The sequence below is a fragment of the Oncorhynchus tshawytscha genome, linkage group LG24 (genome assembly GCF_018296145.1).
Source record: "Oncorhynchus tshawytscha isolate Ot180627B linkage group LG24, Otsh_v2.0, whole genome shotgun sequence".
Classification (NCBI taxonomy): domain Eukaryota; kingdom Metazoa; phylum Chordata; class Actinopteri; order Salmoniformes; family Salmonidae; genus Oncorhynchus; species Oncorhynchus tshawytscha.
This window is the reverse complement of record NC_056452.1, coordinates 23,431,397-23,458,487: the sequence shown is the minus strand read 5'-3', so window position 1 is coordinate 23,458,487 and position 27,091 is coordinate 23,431,397. Positions and strand designations below refer to the sequence as shown.

At 42.6% G+C, this 27,091-nt stretch overlaps 1 protein-coding gene across 1 annotated transcript in view; it reads right to left on the bottom strand.

Annotated features, from left to right (window-relative positions):
• The window catches only part of LOC112223387 (carbonic anhydrase-related protein 10-like), a 263,879-nt gene that overhangs the window by 221,184 nt on the left and 15,604 nt on the right, over positions 1-27,091 (bottom strand). The window contains exon 2 of the mRNA XM_042305232.1: positions 9,842-9,983. Within this exon, the coding sequence (XP_042161166.1) occupies positions 9,842-9,983 (142 nt within the window). The remainder of the gene's footprint in view (positions 1-9,841; positions 9,984-27,091) is intronic.

Sequence of the window (27,091 nt, the reverse complement as noted above, 5' to 3'; positions counted from 1 at the left end):
AGAGAGAAAACATATTTTATCTTTCCTTCCTTGTTTTCACTTAATAATTATCCTCTTGAAGCAAGGGGGCACAATTTTTATTTTTGGAAAAATAACGTTCCCAAAGTAAACTGCCTATTTTTCAGGACCAGATGCTAGAATATGCATATAATTGACAGCTTAGGATAAAAAACACTCTAAAGTTTCCAAAACTGTAAAAATATTGTCTGTGAGTATAACAGAACTGATATTGCAGGCGAAATCATGAGAAAAATCCAATCAGGAAGTGTCTCTTATTTTGAAACCCCTGTGTTTCTATGCATCCGTATTGCCCATTGAAAGGGATATCAACCAGATTCCTTTTTCTACATCTTCCCTAAGGTGTCTACAGCCTTCAGACGTAGTTTCACACCTTTATGTTGAAGAATGAGCGTAAACGAACACATTGCGTAAGTTGCCAGCTGATGGCTCTCAGAGTGATTCTTGCGTAAAAGTGAGAGGTAGCCATTTTTCCTCCCGGTCCTACTGAAAAGCCAACTGTCCCGGTTGATATATTATCTATCGATAGATATTTGAAAAACACCTTGAGGATTGATTATAAAAAACGTTTGCCATGTTTCTGTTGATATTATGGATATAATTTTCGACATTGTAGTGAGCGCTATTTCCGGTGGATTTCTGAACATAACGTGACAAACAAACGGAGGTATTTGGGGTATAAAAATAATCTTTATGGAACAAAAGGAACATTTGCCTTCTAACTGGGAGTCTCGTCAGTGAAAAAATCCGAAGATCATCAAAGGTAAACGGTTAATGTGATTGCTTTTCTGATTTTCATGACCAAGCTTCCTGCTGCTAGCTGGACATAATATTATGCTAGGCTATCGATAAACTTACACAAACGCTTGTAAACGCTGTAAAGCATAATTTCAAAATCTGAGATGACAGGGTGATTAACAAAAGGCTAAGCTGTGTTTCACTATATTTCACTTGTGATTTCATGAATATGAATATTTTCTAGTGAGATTGTTTGACCGTTGCGCTACAACAGGTGTAGACTAACAGTGAAATGCTTCATAAACAACAGGTGTAGACTAACAGTGAAATGCTTCATAAACAACAGGTGTAGACTAACAGTGAAATGCTTCGTAAACAACAGGTGTAGACTAACAGTGAAATGCTTCATAAACAACAGGTGTAGACTAACAGTGAAATGCTTCATAAACAACAGGTGTAGACTAACAGTGAAATGCTTCATAAACAACAGGTGTAGACTAACAGTGAAATGCTTCATAAACAACAGGTGTAGACTAACAGTGAAATGCTTCATAAACAACAGGTGTAGACTAACAGTGAAATGCTTCATAAACAACAGGTGTAGACTAACAGTGAAATGTAAACAACAGGTGTAGATTAACAGTGAAATGCTTCGTAAACAACAGGTGTAGACTAACAGTGAAATGCTTCAGTAAACAACAGGTGTAGACTAACAGTGAAATGCTTCGTAAACAACAGGTGTAGACTAACAGTGAAATGCTTAGTAAACAACAGGTGTAGACTAACAGTGAAATGCTTCGTAAACAACAGGTGTAGACTAACAGTGAAATGCTTAGTAAACAACAGGTGTAGACTAACAGTGAAATGCTTCATAAACAACAGGTGTAGACTAACAGTGAAATGCTTCATAAACAACAGGTGTAGACTAACAGTGAAATGCTTCATAAACAACAGGTGTAGACTAACAGTGAAATGCTTAAACAACAGATGTAAACAACAGGTGTAGACTAACAGTGAAATGCTTAGTAAACAACCGGTGTAGACTAACAGTGAAATGCTTAGTAAACAACAGGTGTAGACTAACAGTGAAATGCTTCATAAACAACAGGTGTAGACTAACAGTGAAATGCTTAGTAAACAACAGGTGTAGACTAACAGTGAAATGCTTAGTAAACAACAGGTGTAGACTAACAGTGAAATGCTTCGTAAACAACAGGTGTAGACTAACAGTGAAATGCTTCATAAACAACAGGTGTAGACTAACAGTGAAATGCTTCATAAACAACAGGTGTAGACTAACAGTGAAATGCTTCGTAAACAACAGGTGTAGACTAACAGTGAAATGCTTCATAAACAACAGGTGTAGACTAACAGTGAAATGCTTAGTAAACAACAGGTGTAGACTAACAGTGAAATGCTTCGTAAACAACAGGTGTAGACTAACAGTGAAATGCTAGACTAACAGTGAAAAACAACAGGTGTAGACTAACAGTGAAATGCTTCATAAACAACAGGTGTAGACTAACAGTGAAATGCTTCATAAACAACAGGTGTAGACTAACAGTGAAATGCTTCGTAAACAACAGGTGTAGACTAACAGTGAAATGCTTAGTAAACAACCGGTGTAGACTAACAGTGAAATGCTTCATAAACAACAGGTGTAGACTAACAGTGAAATGCTTCATAAACAACAGGTGTAGACTAGCAGTGAATTGCTTCGTAAACAACCGGTGTAGACTAACAGTGAATTGCTTCGTAAACAACAGGTGTAGACTAACAGTGAAATGCTTAGTAAACAACAGGTGTAGACTAACAGTGAAATGCTTCATAAACAACAGGTGTAGACTAACAGTGAAATGCTTACTTACTTACAGGGCCTTTTCCAGCAGAGTTAAAGATATATATTTGTATAAAAAAATTGAAATGGTGACACAAGGAATAAATACACACTGAATAACAATAACTCAAAAATAAAAATAATATGTCTACATACAGGGAGCACCAGTAGCGAGTTGATGTGCAGTGTTACGAGGTAATTGAGGAAGCTATGTATACAGGTAGGGTTAAAGTGACTCGGCAACAGGATAGATAATAGACCGTAGCAGCAGCGTACGTGAAAGTGTGTGTGTGTGTGTGTGTGGCATCAGCATGCACGTGTGCGCATGTTATGTGTGTGTGAGTGTATGTGGTGTGTGTGTGTGTGTGTGTGTGTGTGTGTGTGTGTGTGTGTGTGTGTGTGTGTGTGTGTGTGTGTGTTGTGTGTGTGTGTGTGTGTGTGTGTGTGTGTGTGTGTGTGTGTGTGTGTGTGTGTGTGTGTGTGTATTAAGTCAGTGGAAGAGAAAGAGAGTTAGTGCCACGAAGGGTCAATGCAGGTAGTCCGGATTCTTGATTAGTGACACTTGATTAGCTATTTAGCAGTCTTGTTTAGCAGTCTTATGGTTTGGGGGTAGAAGATGTTCAGGGTCTTGCTGGTTCCAGACATGATGCTTTTACTAGCAGAGAGAACACTCTATTGCTTGTTTTTTTTTGGCTGTAGTCGTAAACTATTTTTTTCGTGCCTTTCTCTGAGGTCCTGGATGTCAGGGAGCTCGGCTCCAGGGATGTACTGGGCTGTACGCACCACCCTCTTTAGCGCTGATGCAGTCAGTCAAGATGCTCTACATGATGCAGATGTTTCTGAGGATCTGAGGGCCAATGCCAAATAGTTTCATCATCTTGAGGGGAAAGAGGCACTGTCGTGTGTGTGGACCATGTTAATTAGTAATGTGGACACCGAGGAACTTGAAGTTCTTGACCTGCTCCACTAAAGCCCCGTCGATGTGAATGGGGCGTGCACACCCATCCATTTCCTGTAGTCTTGATGATGGTGTTGGAGTTGTGTGCAGTCGGGAGTGAACAGGGAGTGCAGGAGAGGACTAAGAACACACCCCTGAGGAGCCCCGTGTTGATGGTCAGCGTGGTAGATGGGTTGTTTTCTACCCTCACCACCTGGGGGCACGCCGTCAGGAAGTCCAGGATCCAGTTGCAGACGGATGTGTTCAGTCCCAGGGTCCTGAGCTTTGTGATGAGCTTGGAGGGGACTATGGTGCTGTGTGAAGCAGTTCAGAGCTGTTTAGTGCTGTACATTGTGTATCTGGCCAAGGCTGACAGCCTGCCAAACTGACACACACTGATCAGGGAGGAATCAGCACTGACAAGGTGAGGTCGGTGCAGAGACTAGTGTGTGTGTGTGTGTGTGTGTGTGTGTGTGTGTGTGTGTGTGTGTGCGTGCGTGCGTGCGTGCATGCGCGTGTGTTCAGCAGCATTGACAAGGTGAATCAGACTGTCCGGTGCAGACAGCTCTGATGCTTTGAGAGATGGAAACACAGAGTAGATTAGCCCCGTGGAGACACCAAAGCCCTAAATTACTTTTGACTTGAAAACATTCTCTCTTGAGACATGAAAAGGTTTCATTGAGTTGCTACCAAAGCGTTCAGTGAACTTCTGTGAGACTAGGAATCTGTCAAATTCACATAACAGCCAAAAGGGCTGTTTGACAAGAGTAGTAACTAGCAGGCTCTACAGTACTACACTTGTGCTCTGCATGCTGCTTCAAATGTATTACAAACCTTGTCTTTGTGTGACCTCTAGCTCGACAAATTATCCTTCTCTCCCTTCCTCCCTCTCTCCCTCCATTCCTCCCTCTCTCCCACAACAGGGCCTGGCCTATGTAAAAAGTGTTTAATAAAGTACAAAGTGTTTGTCAGGTGTTAAGCCTGTGTTAAAAGATGCTTAAAATGATTAAAATATTTTAAAAAGCTATTGTGATTGTGTTGAATTGAATTGTGTTTGGGAAATAAAGACAGAGATGGTTTTTAAAAAGGTAGTGGTACTATTTCATTCAGTACAGTGTAGCTGTCCTTACCCAGGGGAAGTTATGCTAAGAGACCAGTTTTTATTTTTACACAAACGATATTATCAAAAAAGGAATGTTTACATGAATTGTGATTATTTGTAGGGACACACAACATCCTGAAATATATGTTGATATCTTTGTTAGAAAGGATATTATATTTCACTTGACATAGTGAAGCTGAATGTAAAAGGCTCAACTTACTCTCCCCCCACTCTCCCCCTACCTGTAAATGTTGTCAACTCCCCCTACCCCACTCTCCCCCTACCTGTAAATGTTGTCAATTTACCCCACTCTCCCCCTACCTGTAAATGTTGTCAACTTACCCCACTCTCCCCCTACCTGTAAATGTTGTCAACTTACCCCACTCTCCCCCTACCTGTAAATGTTGTCAACTTACCCCACTCTCCCCCTACCTGTAAATGTTGTCAACTCTCCCCCTACCTGTAAATGTTGTCAACTTACCCCACTCTCCCCCTACCTGTAAATGTTGTCAACAACATACCCCACTCTCCCCCTACCTCCCCCTACCTGTAAATGTTGTCAACTTACCCCACTCTCCCCTACCTGTAAATGTTGTCAACTTACTCTCCCCCCCACTCTCCCCCTACCTGTAAATGTTGTCAACTTACCCCACTCTCCCCCTACCTGTAAATGTTCTCAACTTACCCCACTCTCCCCCTACCTGTAAATGTTCTCAACTTACCCCACTCTCCCCCTACCTGTAAATGTTGTTAGTGAATGAAGGTGATTCTGATTCAACTCTGCTATTTTTCTCTCACTCCAGTTTATTTTTTTATTTTTTTTATTTCACCTTTATTTAACCAGGTAGGCCAGTTGAGAACAAGTTCTCATTTACAACTGCGACTTGGCCAAGATAAAGCAAAGTGGTGCGACAAATACAACAACACAGAGTTACACATGGGATAAATATATATACAGTGTGTGCAAATGTAGTAAGATTAGGAAGGTAAAGCAATAAATAGGCCATAGAGGCAAAATAATTACAATTTAGCATTAACACTGGAGTGATTAGATGTGCAGATGATGATGTGCAAGTAGAGATACTGGGGTGCAAAAGAGCAAAAGGATAAGTAACAATATGGGGATGAGGTAGTTGGGTGTGCTATTTACAGAAGGGCTATGTACAGGTACAGTGATAGGTACGCTGCTTTGATAGCTGATGCTTAAAGTTAGAGAGGTAGATATAAGTCTCCAGCTTCAGTGATTTTTGCAATTGGTTCCAGTCATTGGCAGCAGAGAAATGAGGCCAAAGGAGGTGTTGGCATTGGGGACGACCAGTGAAATAGCGCATGCTAAGGGTGGGTGTTGCTATGGTGACCAGTGATCTGAGATAGGGCAGGGCTTTACCTGGCAAAGACTGATACATGTCCTGGAGCCAGTGGGTTTGGCGACGAATATGTAGTGAGGGCCAGCAAACGACAGCATACAGGTCACAGTAGTGTGTACTATATGGTGCTTTGGTGACAAAATGGACGGCACTGTGATAGACTACATCCAATTTGCTGAGTAGAGTGTTGGAGATTATTTTGTAAATGACATCGCCAAAGTCAAGGATCGGTAGGACAGTCAGTTTTACGTGGGTATGTTTGGCAACATGAGTGAAGGATGCTTTGTTGCAAAATAGGAAGCAGATTCTAGATTTAATTTTGGATTGAAGATGCTTAATGTGAGTCTGGAAGGAGAGTTTACAGTCTAACCAGAACCTAGTTGTAGTTGTCCACATATTCTAAGTCAGAAATGTCCAGAGTAGTGATGCTAGTCGGGCGGGCAGTTGCGGGCAGCAATCGGATGAAGAGCATGACATTAGTTTTACTAGCATTTAAAAGCAGTTGGAGGCTACGGAATGAATGTTGTACAGCATTGAAGCTCATTTGAAGGTTTGTTAACACAGTGTCCAAAGAAGGGCCAGATGTATACAGAAAGGTGTTGTCTGCGAGGTGGATCAGAGAATCACCAGCAGCAAGAACGACATCATTGATATATACAGAGAAAAGAGTCGGCACAAGAATTGAACCCTGTGGCATCCCCATAGAGACTGCCAGAGGTCCGAACAACAGGCCCTCCGATTTGACACACTGAAATCTATCTGAGAAGTAGTTGGCGAACCAGGCGAGGAAGTCATTTGAGAAACAAAGGCTGTTGAGTCTGCCGATAAGAATGCGGTGATTGACAGAGTCGAAAGCCTTGGCAAGGTCAATGAAGAAGACGGTCTTTTATCGATGGCGGTTATGATATTATTTAGGACCTTGAGTGTGGCTGAGGTACACCCATGACCAGCTCGGAAACCAGATTGCATATTGGAGAAGGTAGGGTGGGACTAGAAATGGTCAGTGATCTATTTGTTAACTCGGCTGTCGAAGATTATAGAAAGGCAGGGCAGGATGGATATACAGTTGAAATTGGAAGTTTACATACACTTAAGTTAGAGTCATTAAAACTCTTTTTTCAACCAATCCACAAACTTCTTGTTAAAACTTGTTAGGGAGGATGTTCCTGTGGCGGGATCAAATCAGCGGATATTTTAGAGCGCCACCTATTGTTTTCGATAAAACTCAAACTTTCATTAAAACACAAATGCAAGGTAGTGAATTAAAGCTACACTCGTTGTGAATCTAGCCACCAAGTCAGATTTGTAAAATGCTTTTCGGCGAAAGCATGAGAAGCTATTATCTGATAGCATGCACCCCCAGAATACCAGACCGTCAACAAAACAACAGATTTTGCAGTAGCCGGCGCTACCCAAAACGCAGAAATAAAATATAAAACATTCATTACCTTTGACGAGCTTCTTTCTTGGCACTCCTATATGTCACATAAACATCACAATTGGGTCTTTTTCCCGATTAAATCTGTCATTGTATACCCAAAATGTGATTTGCTGAAGACCGGTCTGATCCAGAAAAATGCCCCTTTACATGACGCAACGTCACTTTTTAAAATTACAAAAGTTACCTATATACTTTTACAAATCACTTCAAATTACTTTTCTAAACCAACTTTAGGTATTAATAAACGTTAATAATCTATTAAATTGATCACGGGGCGATCTGTATTCGATAGCAGCAAGTCTTGAAATCATCGTCCATGTTTTCACATTCAAAACATCCTGTGGTGAGCCCAAAGAAAGGAAATGCGTCACGTTTCCAAACCAAGGATAAAGCAGCCCCTAAATGACAGCATTGGCGACATCGTGTGGAAGCTGTAGGCGTTTACAGGGGCTTGACATGTATTTTCTTCAGCCTTAGACAATACATTGACTGGCGGATGGATATTATTTTTGTATTTTTGGTGAGCAGTTTTTCGAAGGATTTTGACTCCTAAACACGTTATGTTCTAGCCACAGACACGATTTAACCAGTTTTAGAGACTTCAGGGTGTTTTCTATACACACACACTTATCATATGCATATACTATATTCCTGGCATGAGTAGCAGGACGCTGAAATGTTGTGCGATTTTTAACAAAAAGCTGCGAAAATTCGTAGCCTCCTTAAGAGGTTTTTAACAAACTACAGTTTTGGCAAGTTGGTTAGGACATCTACTTTGTGCATGACGCAAGTAATTTTTCCAACAATTGTTTACAGACAGATTACTTCACTTACAATTCACTGTATCACAAATTGAGTGGGTCAGAAGTTTACAAACACTAAGTTGACTGTGCCTTTAAACAGCTTGGAAAATTCCAGAAAATTAGGTCATGGCTTTAGAAGCTTCTGATAGGCTAATTGTGTAACGGTTCTCTTGTGGTGAAGGAGAGTCGGACCAAAATGCAGCGTGTAGATTTCGATCCATGTTTAATAAACAAATGTAAAACACGAATCAATTATAAACACTACAAAACAAATAACTTAACGAAAACCGAAACAGCCTATACTTGTGTAAACTAACACAGAGACAGGAACAAGGACACTAAGGACAATCACCCACAAAACCCAACACAAAACAGGCTACCAAAATATGGTTCCCAATCAGAGACAATGACTAACACCTGCCTCTGATTGAGAACCATATCAGGTTCAATACTAATTGAGTGTACGTAAACTTCTGACCCACTGGGAATGTAATGAAAGATATACAAGCTGAAATAAATAATTCTCTCTACTATTCTTCTGACATTTCACATTCTTAAAATACAGTGGTGATCCTAACTGACCTAAGACAGGGAATTTTTACTAGGATTAAATGTCAGGAATTGTGAAAACAGAGTTAAATGTATTTGGCTAAGGTGTATGTAAACTTCCGACTTCAACTGTAGGTCTATAACAGTTTGGGTCTAGAGTGTCTCCCCTTTGAAGAGGGCGATGACCGTGGCGCTTTCCAATCTTTGGGGATCTCAGACGATACGAAAGAGAGGTTGAACCGGCTAGTAATAGGCGTTGCAATTGAACAGAGTATATGTGGATTACAGTCTCTCTCTCATAATCTTTATGGGTGCCCATGCCCATGTTTCCCCTGGAATGGCCCGGGGTAACCCTGTACCAACCCCTGGCACGTAAACACACCCTCATAATAGTAATCACCTGAACATGGAACCATGAACTCTGGAGCACATCCTGTCTCCACCCATGTTCAAATGATCTGTTATTATATGGCACTGGGTGCATTGGGGTACCACACTTTGCTATTGTTGTTTCTACGCTATGGCAACTAGGAACACAAATGTCATATGGTAATTCATGAGTGTGTGTGTTGTGTTTCATGGTAATCCCTCACAAGGGATTGTGTTTTGTCCTCTGTGGTGGTAACAGATTACTGTGTGTGTGTGAAGCAATATGTATTATGGTTAAATCCTGCCAATGTAGAGTTGAATCCATGAATTAGAAAGCCATCGGGATCCTCTGTAAAGAACTCCACTGTGACAAACAGTGGGATAAAAATCAGTGAAGCGTTTAGCCAGCAACATTGATCAGGGATCCTTACATGTCATGTTGCCAAACAAACCATACAACAGCATTGTAGAACCACACAATGTTCCCCAAACAAAGCAGAAGGGAACCGACAATACAGCAACATCCATCACCTCAGCCAATAAGACTGCGTCTGAAATAACACCCTATTCTGGATTTAGAGCACTACTTTTGACCAGAGCCCAGAGTAAGTGCACTATATAGGGAATATGGTGACATTATGGACGCACCCTGAGAGTAACATTGTTGAGTGTTTATTTACCTTGCGTCCTCCCGTGTTGAGCCGGATGGGCGTGAGGAAGGGGTCAAAGATCATGTGGCTGGTCTCGATGTTGATGGGAGACTGCCTCTTCCCCACGGAGCACAGGTTCCACGCTGAGTTCACTAGCCCCAAAATGACGGCACTGCAACACACAGAGGTAGAGACAAAACGGTTAGCATGTGTTGCTAACCACAACATTTCAATAGGGCACAAAACAGTTAGCCTGTGTTGCTAACGTCAATGTTTCAATAGGGCGCAAAACAGTTAGCCTGTGTTGCTAACGTCGATGTTTCAATAGGGCACAAAACAGTTAGCCTGTGTTGCTAACGTCAATGTTTCAATAGGGCGCAAAACAGTTAGCCTGTGTTGCTAACGTCGATGTTTCAATAGGGCACAAAACAGTTAGCCTGTGTTGCTAACGTCGATGTTTCAATAGGGCGCAAAACAGTTAGCCTGTGTTGCTAACGTCGATGTTTCAATAGGGCACAAAACAGTTAGCCTGTGTTGCTAACGTCGATGTTTCAATAGGGCACAAAACAGTTAGCCTGTGTTGCTAACGTCGATGTTTCAATAGGGCACAAAACAGTTAGCCTGTGTTGCTAATGACGACATTTCAATAGGGCACAAAACGGCTAGCCTGTGTTGCTAAAGAGATAAGACCGGTTACAGGACAAGGTTTTGGCTCTTTGTTAGGGCTGCTCTATGGTGCTATGAAGGTGATAGTAACAATTGGTCCTATGGAAGAGCATAGATAACATGTAATACCATGTCAAGTTAGCACACATACACACAGTCCAGTTTGAATTATTGCTCTCCCTCTGTCTCTCTCTCTCTCTCTCTGCCTCTGTCGGTCTCTGTCTGTCTTTCTCTCTCTCTCTGCCTGTCTGTCTCTCTCTCCCTGCCTCTGTCTCTCTCTGCCTGTCTGTCTGTCTCTCTCTCTCTCTGCCTCCTCTCTCTGCCTGCCTGCCTGCCTGTCTGTCTGTCTGTCTGTCTGTCTGTCTGTGTCTGTCTGTCTGTCTGTCTGTCTGTCTGTCTGTCTGTCTGTCTGTCTGTCTGTCTGTCTGTCTGCCTCTCTCTCTCTCTCTCTCTCTCTCTCTCTGCTCTCTCTCTCTCTCTCTCTCTGCCTCTGTCTCGCTCTCTCTCTATTTTGTTCTCTCTCTGTGTGTCTCTCTATCAATTCAATTCAAAGGGCTTTATTGGTATGGCAAACATATGTTTACATTGCCAAATCAAGTGAAATGGATAATGGACAAAAGTGAAATAAACAAATACATTTTTGTTTTACATAAACATTACACTCACAAAAGTTCCAAAGGAATAGTGACATTTCAAATGTCATATTATGGCTATAAACAGTGTTATGACCATAATAAACAGTGTTATTGCCATACTAATCCGTGTTATAATAGTGTTATAACGATGTGCAAATAGTTATAGGTTGTATTTACAATGGTGTTTGTTACACACTGGTTGCCCTTTCCTTCAAATCAAATCAAATGTTATTTGCCACATGCGCCTAATACAACAGGTGTAGACCTAACAGTGAAATGCTTACTTACAAGCCCTTAACCAACAATGCAGTTTTAAGAAAAATACCTATAAAAATAAAAGAAAGAAACAATAATTAAAGAACAGCAGTAAAATAACAATAGCGAGGCGATATACAGGGGGTTCCCCAACAAAGCATTGGTTAGTCAAGGTAATTGAGGAAATATGTACAAGTAGGTAGAGTTAGTAAAGTGGCTATTGTCATGATGTTGGCCTGGGGGTAGGTTTATGACAGTCATAAATACCTCTTCCCCCTTTTTCCTCTCTCTACCCTACTGAGGTTACATTTGCAAAACCCTTGGTTAACATAGAGATTCTGGGAACATCAGAAGGTGGGGGGAAATGAACTATATTCTGGTAATCCGACCAATTGTAACGGCTGTCGTGGGTTGAAGAAGGTGAGGACCAAGGTGCGGCGTGGTACGTGTTCATCTTCATTTATGAATTGAACACTGAATGAAAAAACAACAAAAGAGAATGAACGAAACCGAAACAGTTCTGTCTGGTACAGAATACAAAAACAGAAAACAACTACCCACAAAACCCAAGTGGGCAAGAGCTACCTAAGTATGGTTCTCAATCAGAGACAACGATAGACAGCTGTCCCTGATTGAGAACCATACCCGGCCAAAAACAAAGAAATACAAAAACATAGAATAAGGAACATAGAATGCACACCCTAGTCACACCCTGGCCGAACCAAAATAGAGAATAAAAGCCTCTCTATGGCGTGACACCAGTGGAACATATGCGGAGGTACTTAATGAATATGATGTCAGTTTGGTTGTCATCTGAGACATTCTCATCAATGATAAGATGACATAAACTCTACAGTGGAAAGTCTACACATCAGAGCTATCGGATTCACATGGAATTGTTGTTCAATTTAAATGTTTGAATATGAAATCATTCGTGATGGGATGAAATGTGATTTTAGCTTCTAAAATGTGAGATTTTCATAAGATAGGGCTCTGCTCAATCAGTGACAGGCCCCTGTGAAGGGACATGGGCTATAAAAAAAATTCAAACACGGCCTCCTCTCCCTTCCTGTATAAGCCCTTGACGACAATGTAACCTCCTGTTCCGAGGACGTGAGGACGATGATCCGATGTCAGAATGTTTCAGATAATAACTACAGAACGAAGCCAACATCAGCGTGAGCTTTGGTTGCGAATGTTATGAACTTTGAACTTTTATTTACTACAGAATTGATACCTCCTAGCCGTTGAGTTAGCAACAGCAGATGCAAACGAGGGTTAGGAAGTAACAGACAGAGTATCCCGTCTATCAACCAATGACGTTACTACAATGTAACCAATTGACAACAAGAGACATTCTTCAAAGGACTCGGTTGGGCAACACGGCCTTCCATCTACCACCAACCTACCGATGCGCAGCTCAGAGTAAATGTTTATTGCATTTTCCTTTTCCAAATGGGCGGTAATTTAGAATGCATAAGATACTGTATTTACGATAGCACAGCTTTGGCCTTAGTTCCTCAGTCTTCCCGCTCCTTCACTCAAACCCAGCCCCTTTTCTGTTGTGTAAAAAGCTGTCATATCTGTTCCGCCCGCTAGGGACGTTTTCCTTTATGACGTCATTTGTAATCAAGTTATGATTTAATTATGTGTATGTGTTATTCTGTGTGATTAGTTAGGTATTTAATAAATAAATGATTAAACTCAATTTTGTATTGCTGATTCAAATTGTTAGCCAGGGTTCGTGCAGATAACCAAGAATTTACAACTTTCAGATGAGACTGAATTAAGATGACGATTAATATTGACTGCTATTGATGTAAAATATTACTAGGTCTTTAAGAGTTTATTTGGAAGATAACAGCTCTATAAATATTATTTTTTGGTGCCCGACTCTCTAGTTAATTACATTTACATGATTAGCTCAATCAGGTAATATTAATTACAGAGAAATTATTTTATAGAATAGCATGTCATATCACTTAATCCGTCATAGCCAAAGACACAACACTATGCATAGATAACAACAGAGAGTAGCAACAGCATAAAATAGGGGGGGGGGGGGTGCACTGCAAATAATCTGGGTAACCATTTGGTCAGGAATCTTATAGCTTGGGGTTAGAAGATGTTTAGAAGGTTCTTAAACCTAGACTTGGCACTCGGGTACCGCTTGCCGTGAGGTAGCAGAGAGAACAGTCTATGAATAGAATGGATGGAGACATTGGCAATTTTTTGGGCCTTCCTCTGACACTGCATGGTATAGAGGTCCTGGATGTCCTGTAGTGCCTCTGAGCAGTGCCATACCAGGCAGTGATGCAACCCATCAGGATGGTCTCACTGGTGCAGCTGTAGAACCTTTTGAGGATCTGAGGACCCAAATCTTTTCAGTCTCCTGAGTGGGAATTGGTTTTGTCGTGCCATCTTCACGACTGTCTTGGTGAGCTTGGACCATGTTAGTTTGTTGGTGATGTGGATGCCAAGGGACTTGGAACTCTCAACTCCACTTCAGCCCTGTCGATGAGAATGGGGGAGTGCTCGGTCCTCTTTTTCCTGTAGTCCACAATCATCTCCTTTGTCTAGATCATGTTGAGGGAGAGGTTGTTGTCCTTGCATCACACGGTCAGGTCTCTGACCTCCTTCCTATAGGCTGTCTCGTCATTGTCGGTGATCAGGCCTACCACTGTTGTGTCATCGGTAAACTTAACGATGGTGTTGGAGTCCTGCCTGGCTGTGCAGTCATGAGTGAACAGGGGAGTACAGGAGGGGACTGAGCATGCAGCCCTGAGGGTTCCCTGTGTTGAGGATCAGCATGGCGGAAGCCAGTGAATGATGTGGTGTACTCCTCAATGCCATCGAAAGGATGTTGGTAGGATATATGTGCTTGTAGGTCGTCCACTTTATTATCGAGTGATTGTACATTGACCAGTAGTTCCTATGACAAAGGCAGATTACCCACTCATCGGCGGATCCTCACAAGGCACCCCGATCTCCTTCCATGAAACCTCTGTCTCATTCTCCAGCGAATGACGGGGATGAAGGCCTGTTCGGGTGTCTGGACTAAATCCCTCTCATCCGACTCATTAAAGAAAAATGATTTGTCCACTTTAAGGTGAGTAATCGTTGTTCTGATGTCCAGAAGCTCTTTTCGGTCATAAGAGATGGTAGCAGCAATATTATGTCCAAAATAAATTACAAACAATGTGAAAAAACAAACAAAATAAAATGGTTGATTAAGAGCCCAATAAACGGCAGCTATCTCCTATGGCGCCATCTTGGAAACAGGTCACAAATATTGCTGCAGTGATGGCACAGTGTGGTATTCCACCCAATAGGTTTTGGAGTGTATCAAAATGTAAGTTGTTTTCAAAAATGTTCTGGGTTGTGTAATCTAAGGGACATATGTGTCTCTAATATGGTCATACATTTGGCAGGAGGTTAGGAAGTGCAGCTCAGTTTCCACTTCATTTTGTGGGCGGTGTGCACATAGCCTGTCTTCTCTTGAGAGCTAGGTCTGCCTACGGCAGCATCTCTCAATAGCAAGGCTGTGCTCACTGAGTCTACATAGTCAAAGCTATCCTTAAGTTTGGGTCCGTCACAGTGGTCGGGTATTCTGCCACTGTGTACTCTCTGTTTAGGGCCAAATAGCATTCTAGTTTGCTCTGTTTTCTTGATAATACTTTCTTTCCAATGTGTCAAGTAATTATCTTTTTCTTATCATATGATTTGGTTGGGTCTAATTGTGTTGCTGTCCTGGGGCTTGGTGAGGTTTGTTTGTGTTTGTGAACAGAGCCCCAGGACAAGCTTGCTCGGACAAATCTTCAGGTTCATCTCTCTGTAGGTGATGGCTTTGTTATGGAAGGTTTGGAAATCGCATCTCTCTCTCTCTCTCTCTCTCTCTCTCTCTCTAATTTAATAGAGGGGAGACATGCATCAAGGTTATGTTGGTCGAACTGGAGGAATCACACTTATTCAATTGTCTGTTTTAATTGAATATTTGCTCTACTGAGCCACAATTACTTGAAGAGGTTTCTAATAAACGTAATCACTTTGGTGGTGGGTAAAGAAAAATAAAAAAGAGATTGGGTTTCACATTATCTGACACTCTTTCTCTCTCTCTCTCTCTTTCCCCACAGATGTCTTAAAAAATACTTGGCCACTGAAGACAGGAACTCACATCCTGCACAGAGGGAAGGACGTCTTCATTGTTCCTAGCATTCCAAACGGAATTACAACTCCACAAGGAAATAGAAATAGAATGTGTATTGTATTTAGTGAAACTTCTGTAATTTGTCTGAAGGAGCATGTTGTGGATGAAAAAAGATCATGTAAATTGCACAGCCCAGCCAGACAGCAAGTTATCACTAGATTCAGCCACACCACCTGCTGTTTTACCTACCCACCCCTACTGTCTAATACATTACAACCCACCCAACTGTCTAATACATTACAACCCACCCCTACTGTCTAATACATTACAACCCCCCTACTGTCTAATACACCACTACCCACCCCTACTGTCTAATACATCACAACCCACCCCTACTGTCTAATACATTACAACCCCCTACTGTCTAATACACCACAACCCCCCTACTGTCTAATACATTACAACCCACCCCTACTGTCTAATACATTACAACCTACCCCTACTGTCTAATACACCACAGCCCCCCCTACTGTCTAATACATTACAACCCACCCCTACTGTCTAATACACCACTACCCACCCCTACTGTCTAATACATTACAAGCCCCCTACTGTCTAATACATTACAACCCCCTACTGTCTAATACACCACAACCCCCTACTGTCTAATACACCACAGCCCCCCTACTGTCTAATACACCACAACCCCCCTACTGTCTATACACCACAACCCCCTACTGTCTAATACATTACAACCCGCCCCTACTGTCTAATACATTACAACCCCCCTACTGTCTAATATACCACAACCCCTACTGTCTAATACACCACAACCCCCCCCTACTGTCTAATACACCACAACCACCCCTACTGTCTAATACACCACAACCCCCTACTGTCTAATACACCACAACCCCCTACTGTCTAATACACCACAAGCCCCCCTACTGTCTAATAAATTACAGCCCCCTACTGTCTAATACATTACAACCCCTACTGTCTAATACATTACAACACCCCCTACTGTCTAATACATTACAACCCCCTACTGTCTAATACATTGGCCCCCCCTACTGTCTAATACACCACAACCCCCCTACTGTCTAATACATTACAACCCCCTACTGTCTAATACACCACAACCCCTACTGTCTAATACACCACAACCCCCTACTGTCTAATACACCACAACCCCCTACTGTCTAATACACCACAACCCCCTACTGTCTAATACACCACAACCCCCTACTGTCTAATACACCTGGCCCCCCTACTGTCTAATACACCACAACCCCTACTGTCTAATACACCACAACCCCCCTACTGTCTAATACACACAACCCCCTACTGTCTAATACACCACAACCCCCCCCTACTGTCTAATACACCACAACCACCCCTACTGTCTAATACATTACAACCCACCCCTACTGTCTAATAGACCACAACCCCCTACTGTCTAATACATTGCAACCACCCCCACTGTCTAATACACCACAACCCCTACTGTCTAATACATTACAACCCCCGCTACTGTCTAATACACCACAACCCACCCCTACTGTCTAATACACTACAACCCCTACTGTCTAATACACCACAACCCCCTACTGTCTAATACACACAACCCCCCAACTGTCTAATACACCAAACCCACCCCTACTGTCTAATACATTACAACCCACCCCTACTGCCTAATACACCACAACCCCTACTGTCTAATACATTACAACCACCCCTACTGTCTAATACATTAGAACCCACCCTACTGTCTAATACACCACAACCCCCCTACTGTCTAATACACCACAACCCCCTACTGTCTAATACACCACAACCCCCCTACTGTCTAATACACCACAACCCCTACTGTCTAATACACCACAACCCCTACTGTCTAATACACCACTACCCCCTACTGTCTAATACACCACAACCCCTACTGTCTAATACACTACTACCCCTACTGTCTAATACACCTACAACCCCTACTGTCTAATACACCACAACCCCTTCTGTCTAATACACCACTACCCCCTACTGTCTAATACACCACAACCCCCTACTGTCTAATACACCACAACCACCCCCACTGTCTAATACACCACAACCCCTACTGTCTAATACATTACAACCCCCGCTACTGTCTAATACATTACAACCCCTACTGTCTAATACACCACAACCCCTACTGTCTAATACATTACAACCCCCTACTGTCTAATACATTACAACCCCTACTGTCTAATACACTACAACCCACCCCTACTGTCTAATACACTACAACCCCTACTGTCTAATACACCACAACCCCCCCAACTGTCTAATACACCAAAACCCACCCCTACTGTCTAATACATTACAACCCACCCCTACTGCCTAATACACCACAACCCCTACTGTCTAATACATTACAACCACCCCTACTGTCTAATACATTAGAACCCACCCTACTGTCTAATACATTACAACCCCTACTGTCTAATACATTACAACCCCCTACTGTCTAATACATTACAACCTACCCCTACTGTCTAATACATTACAACCCCCTACTGTCTAATACATTACAACCCACCCTACTGTCTAATACACCACTACCCACCCCTACTGTCTAATACATTACAACCCCCCTACTGTCTAATACATTACAACCCCTACTGTCTAATACACCACAACCACCCCACTGTCTAATACACCACAACCCCTACTGTCTAATACATTACAACCCCGCTACTGTCTAATACATTACAACCCCTACTGTCTAATACACCACAACCCCCTACTGTCTAATACATTACAACCCCTACTGTCTAATATATTACAACCCCTCTACTGTCTAATACACCACAACCCACCCCTACTGTCTAATACACTACAACCCCTACTGTCTTACTGTTTAATACACCACAACCCCTACTGTCTAATACACCACAACCTCTAACTGTCTAATACACAAAACCCACCCCTACTGTCTAATACATTACAACCCACCCCTACTGTCTAATACACCACAACCCCTACTGTCTAATACATTACAACCCCTACTGTCTAATACATTACAACCCCTACTGTCTAATACATTACAACCCCTACTGTCTAATACACTACAACCCCTACTGTCTAATACACCACAACCCCTACTGTCTAATACACCACAACCCCTACTGTCTAATACACCACAACCCCCTACTGTCTAATACATTACAACCCGCCCCTACTGTCTAATACATTACAGCCCCCTACTGTCTAATATACCACAACCCCTACTGTCTAATACACACAACCCCTACTGTCTAATACATTACAACCCCCTACTGTCTAATACACTACAACCCCCTACTGTCTAATACACCACAACCCCCTACTGTCTAATACACCACAACCCCTACTGTCTAATACACCACAACCCCTACTGTCTAATACACCACAACCCCTACTGTCTAATACACCACAACCCCTACTGTCTAATACACCACAACCCCTACTGTCTATTACACCACAACCCCTACTGTCTAATACACACAACCCCTACTGTCTAATACACCACAACCACCCCTACTGTCTAATACATTACAACCCACCCCTACTGTCTAATAGACCACAACCCCCTACTGTCTAATACATTGCAACCCCTACTGTCTAATACACCACAACCCCTACTGTCTAATACATTACAACCCTCTACTGTCTAATACACTACAACCCCTACTGTCTAATACATTACAAGCCCCCTACTGTCTAATACATTTAACCCCTACTGTCTAATACACCACTACCCCCTACTGTCTAATACACCACAACCCCTACTGTCTAATACACTACAACCCCCCTACTGTCTATTACACTACAACCTCCCCTACTGTCTAATACACCACTACCCCCTACTGTCTAATACACCACTACCCCCTACTGTCTAATACACCACAACCCCCTACTGTCTAATACACCACTACCCCTACTGTCTAATACATTAGAACCCACCCTACTGTCTAATACATTACAACCCCCTACTGTCTAATACATTACAGCCCCCCTACTGTCTAATACATTAGAACCCACCCTACTGTCTAATACATTACAACCCCCCTACTGTCTAATACATTACCCCCCTACTGTCTATTACATTACAACCCCCCTACTGTCTAATACACCACAACCCCTACTGTCTAATACATTACAACCCACCCCTACTGTCTAATACACTACTACCCACCCCTACTGTCTAATACATTACAACCCTCCTACTGTCTAATACATTACAACCCCTACTGTCTAATACACCACAACCCCCCTACTGTCTAATACACTACAACCCCTACTGTCTAATACACACAACCCCTACTGTCTAATACACCACAACCCCTACTGTCTAATACACCAACCCCTAACTGTCTAATACACTAAAACCCACCCCTACTGTCTAATACATTACAACCCACCCCTACTGTCTAATACACCACAACCCCTACTGTCTAATACATTACAACCACCCCTACTGTCTAATACATTAGAACCCACCCTACTGTCTAATACATTACAACCCCCTACTGTCTAATACATTACAACCCCTACTGTCTAATACATTACAACCTACCCCTACTGTCTAATACACCACAACCCCCTACTGTCTAATACATTACAACCCACCCTACTGTCTAATACACCACTACCCACCCCTACTGTCTAATACATTACAACCCCTACTGTCTAATACATTACAACCCCTACTGTCTAATACACCACAACCCCACTGTCTAATACACCACAACCCCTACTGTGTACAACCCCCCTACTGTCTAATACACCACAACCCCTACTGTCTAATACATTACAACCCGCCCCTACTGTCTAATACATTACAACCCCTACTGTCTAATATACCACAACCCCCTACTGTCTAATACACTACAACCCCTACTGTCTAATACATTACAACCCCTACTGTCTAATACACTACAACCCCTACTGTCTAATACACCACAACCCCTACTGTCTAATACACCACAACCCCTACTGTCTAATACACAACCCATTACTGTCATACACCACAACCCCTACTGTCTAATACACTACAACCCCTACTGTCTAATACACTACAACCCCCTACTGTCTAATACACCACAACCCCTACTGTCTAATACATTACAACCCCCCTACTGTCTAATACACCACAACCACCCCTACTGTCTAATACATTAAACCCCCCTACTGTCTATTAGTTACAACCCCCCTACTGTCTAATACATTGCAACCCCTACTGTCTAATACACTACAACCCCTACTGTCTAATACACTACAACTCCCCTACTGTCTCCATACATAACAACCCCTACTGTCTAATACACCACAACCCCTACTGTCTAATACACCACAACCTCCCCTACTGTCTAATACACCACTACCCCCCTACTGTCTAATACACCACTACCCCTACTGTCTAATACACCACAACCCCTACTGTCTAATACACCACCACTACCCCCTACTGTCTAATACACCACAACCACCCCTACTGTCTAATACATTACAACCCCTACTGTCTAATACACCACAACCCCTACTGTCTAATACACCACACCCCTACTGTCTAATACACCATACCCCCTACTGTCTAATACACCACAACCCCTACTGTCTAATACACCACCCCTACTGTCTAATACACCACAACCCCTACTGTCTATTACACCACAACCCCTACTGTCTAAACCCCCTACTGTCTAATACACCACAACCCCTACTGTCTAATACATTACAACCCCCTACTGTCTAATACATTACAACCCCTACTGTCTAATACACCACAACCCCTACTGTCTAATACACCACAACCCCCCAACTGTCTAATACACCAAACCCACCCCACTGTCTAATACATTACAACCCACCCCTACTGTCTAATACACCACAACCCCTACTGTCTAATACACCACAACCCCTACTGTCTAATACACCACAACCTCCCCTACTGTCTAATCACACCACTACCCCCTACTGTCTAATACACCACTACCCCTACTGTCTAATACACCACAACCCCTACTGTCTAATACACCACAACCCCTACTGTCTAATACATTACAACCCCTACTGTCTACATTACAACCCCCGCTACTGTCCACAACCCCTACTGTCTAATACATTACAACCCCCTACTGTCTAATACATTACAACCCCCTACTGTCTAATACATTACAACCCCTACTGTCTAATACACCACTACCCCTACTGTCTAATACACTACAACCCCCCTACTGTCTAATACACCACAACCCCCCTACTGTCTAATACACCACAACCCCTACTGTCTAATACACCACAACCCCCATACTGTCTAATACACCACAACCCCTACTGTCTAATACACCACAACCCCTACTGTCTAATACACCACAACCACCCCTACTGTCTAATACATTACAACCCACTCCCTACTGTCTAATAGACTACAACCCCTACTGTCTAATACATTGCAACCCCTACTGTCTAATACACCACAACCCCTACTGTCTAATACATTACAACCCCCTCTACTGTCTAATACACCACAACCCCTACTGTCTAATACATTACAACCCCTACTGTCTAATACATTACAACCCCCTACTGTCTAATACACTACAACCCCTACTGTCTAATACATTACAACCCCCTACTGTCTAATACATTACACAACCCCTACTGTCTAATACACTACAACCTCCCCTACTGTCTAATACACCACTACAACCTACTGTCTAATACACCACTACCCCCTACTGTCTAATACACTACAACCCCTACTGTCTAATACACCACTACCCCTACTGTCTAATACACCACAACCACCCTACTGTCTAATAGACTACAACCCCCTACTGTCTAATACATTACAACCCCTACTGTCTAATACACCACTACCCCCTACTGTCTAATACACAACAACCCCTACTGTCTAATACACTACAACCCCCTACTGTCTAATACACCACAACCTCCCCTATTGTCTAATACACCACTACCCCCTACTGTCTAATACACCACTACCCCTACTGTCTAATACACTACAGCCCCCTACTGTCTAATACACCATACTACCCCTACTGTCTAATACACCACAACCACCCTACTGTCTAATAGACTACAACCCCCTACTGTCTAATACATTGCAACCCCTACTGTCTCCAATACACCACAACCTCCCCTACTGTCTAATACACTACAACCCCCTACTGTCTATAATACACCACAACCCCTACTGTCTAATACACTACAACCTCCCTACTGTCTAATACACCACTGCCCCCTACTGTCTAATACACCACTACCCCTACTGTCTAATACACCACAACCCCTACTGTCTAATACACCACTACCCCTACTGTCTAATACACCACAACCCCTACTGTCTAATACACCACAACCACCCCCACTGTCTAATACACCACAACCCCTACTGTCTAATACATTACAACCCCGCTACTGTCTAATACATTACAACCCCCTACTGTCTAATACACTACAACCCCTACTGTCTAATACATTATAACCCCTACTGTCTAATACATTACAACCCCTACTGTCTAATACACTACAACCCACCCTACTGTCTAATACACTACAACCCCTACTGTCTAATACACTACAACCCCCCCAACTGTCTAATACACCAAAACCCACCCCTACTGTCTAATACATTACAACCCACCCCTACTGCCTAATACACCACAACCCCTACTGTCTAATACATTACAACCACCCCTACTGTCTAATACATTAGAACCCACCCTACTGTCTAATACATTACAACCCCTACTGTCTAATACATTACAACCCCCTACTGTCTAATACATTACAACCTACCCCTACTGTCTAATACATTAAAACCCCTACTGTCTAATACATTACAACCCACCCCTACTGTCTAATACACCACTACCCACCCCTACTGTCTAATACATTACAACCCCTACTGTCTAATACATTACAACCCCTACTGTCTAATACACCAAAACCACCCCCACTGTCTAATACACCACAACCCCCTACTGTCTAATACATTACAACCTACCCCTACTGTCTAATACACCACAACCCCCTACTGTCTAATACATTACAACCCCCTACTGTCTAATACATTACAGCCCCCCTACTGTCTAATACACCACAACCCACCCTACTGTCTAATACACTACAACCCCTACTGTCTAATACACCACAACCCCTACTGTCTAATACACCACAACCCCTAACTGTCTAATACACCAAAACCCACCCCTACTGTCTAATACATTACAACCCACCCCTACTGCCTAATACACCACAACCCCTACTGTCTAATACATTACAACCACCCCTACTGTCTAATACATTACAACCCCCCTACTGTCTAATATACCACAACCCCCTACTGTCTAATACACCACAACCCCTACTGTCTAATACATTACAACCCCTACTGTCTAATACACCACAACCCCTACTGTCTAATACACCACAACCCCTACTGTCTAATACACCACAACCCCTACTGTCTAATACACCACAACCCCTACTGTCTAATACACCACAACCCCTACTGTCTAATACACCACAACCCCTACTGTCTAATACACCACAACCCCTACTGTCTAATACACCACAACCCCTACTGTCTAATACACCACAACCCCTACTGTCTAATACACTACAACCACCCCTACTGTCTAATACATTACAACTCCACCCCTACTGTCTAATAGACCACAAGCCCCCCTACTGTCTAATACATTGCAACCCCTACTGTCTAATACACCACAACCCCTACTGTCTAATACATTACAACCCCCTACTGTCTAATACACCACAACCCCTACTGTCTAATACATTACAACCCCTACTGTCTAATACATTACAACCCCTACTGTCTAATACACCACTACCCCTACTGTCTAATACACCACAACCCCTACTGTCTAATACACCACAACCTCCCTACTGTCTAATACACCACTACCCCTACTGTCTAATACACCACTACCCCCTACTGTCTAATACACCACAACCCCTACTGTCTAATACACTACAACCCCTACTGTCTAATACACCACAACCCCTACTGTCTAATACACTACAACCCCCTACTGTCTAATACATTGCAACCCCCCTACTGTCTAATACATTACAACCCCCTACTGTCTAATACACCACAACCCCCTACTGTCTAATACACCACAACCCCTACTGTCTAATACATTACAACCCCCCTACTGTCTAATACACCACTACCCCCCCTACTGTCTAATACACCACTACCCCCTACTGTCTAATACACCACAACCCCTACTGTCTAATACACCACAACCCCCTACTGTCTAATACACTACAACCCCTACTGTCTAATACACTACAACCACCCCTACTGTCTAATACACCACAACCCCTACTGTCTAATACATTACAACCCCGCACTGTCTAATACATTATAATACTGTCACCACAACCCCACTGTCTAAACATTACAACCCCCTACTGTCTAATACATTACAACCCCTACTGTCTAATACACTGACAACCCACCCCTACTGTCTAATACACTACAACCCCTACTGTCTAATACACCACAACCCCCCAACTGTCTAATACACCAAAACCCACCCTACTGTCATTACATTACAACCCACCCCTACTGCCTAATACACTACAACCCCTACTGTCTAATACATTACAACCACTTCTACTGTCTAATACATTAGAACCCACCCTACTGTCTAATACATTACAACCCCCCTACTGTCTAATACATTACAACCCCTACTGTCTAATACATTACAACCTACCCCTACTGTCTAATACATAAAACCCCTACTGTCTAATACATTACAACCCACCCCTACTGTCTAATACACCACTACCCACCCCTACTGTCTAATACATTACAACCCCTACTGTCTAATACATTACAACCCCTACTGTCTAATACATACAACCACCCCCTACTGTCTAATACATTACAACCCCTACTGTCTAATACATTACAACCCCTACTGTCTAATACATTACAACCCCTACTGTCTAATACATTACAACCCCCTACTGTCTAATACATTACAACCCCCTACTGTCTAATACACCACAACCCACCCCTACTGTCTAATACACTACAACCCCTACTGTCTAATACACCACAACCCCTACTGTCTAATACACCACAACCCCCTAACTGTCTAATACACCAAAACCCACCCCTACTGTCTAATACATTACAACCCACCCCTACTGCCTAATATTACAACCCCCTACGGTCTAATACATTACAACCACTTCTACTGTCTAATACATTACAACCCCCCTACTGTCTAATATATTACAACCCCCTACTGTCTAATACACTACAACCCCCCTACTGTCTAATATATTACAACCCCTACTGTCTAATACACCACAACCCCTACTGTCTAATACATTATAACCCCCTACTGTCTATTACATACAACCCCTACTGTCTAATACACTACAACCCCTACTGTCTAATACATTACAACCCCTACTGTCTAATACATTACAACCCCTACTGTCTAATACACCACAACCCCCTACTGTCTAATACACCACAACCCCTACTGTCTAATACACCACAACCCCTACTGTCTAATACACCACAACCACCCCTACTGTCTAATACATTACAACCCACCCCTACTGTCTAATAGACTACAACCCCCCTACTGTCTAATACATTGCAACCCCTACTGTCTAATACACTACAACCCCTACTGTCTAATACATTACAACCCTCTACTGTCTAATACACCACAACCCCTCCTACTGTCTAATACATTACAACCCCTACTGTCTAATACATTACAACCCCCTACTGTCTAATACACTAAAACCCCTACTGTCTAATACACCACAACCCCTACTGTCTAATACACCACAACCCCTACTGTCTAATACACCACAACCTCCCCTACTGTCTAATACACCACAACCCCCTACTGTCTAATACACCACTACCCCTACTGTCTAATACACCACAACCCCTACTGTCTAATACACCACAACCCCTACTGTCTAATACATTAGAACCCACCCTACTGTCTAATACATTACAACCCCCCTACTGTCTAATACATTACAACCCCTACTGTCTAATACATTAGAACTCCACCCTACTGTCTAATACATTACAACCCCTACTGTCTAATACATTACAACCCCCTACTGTCTAATACATTACAACCAAACCCCTACTGTCTAATACACCACAACCCCCTACTGTCTAATACATTACAACCACCCCTACTGTCTAATACACCACTACCCACCCCTACTGTCTAATACATTACAACCTCCTACTGTCTAATACATTACAACCCCTACTGTCTAATACACCACAACCCCAACTGTCTAATACACCACAACCCACCCCTACTGTCTAATACACCACAACCCCCTACTGTCTAATACACCACAACCCCTACTGTCTAATACACCACAACCCCTACTGTCTAATACACCACAACCCCCCTACTGTCTAATACACCACTACCCCCTACTGTCTAATACACCACTACCCCCTACTGTCTAATACACCACAACCCCCTACTGTCT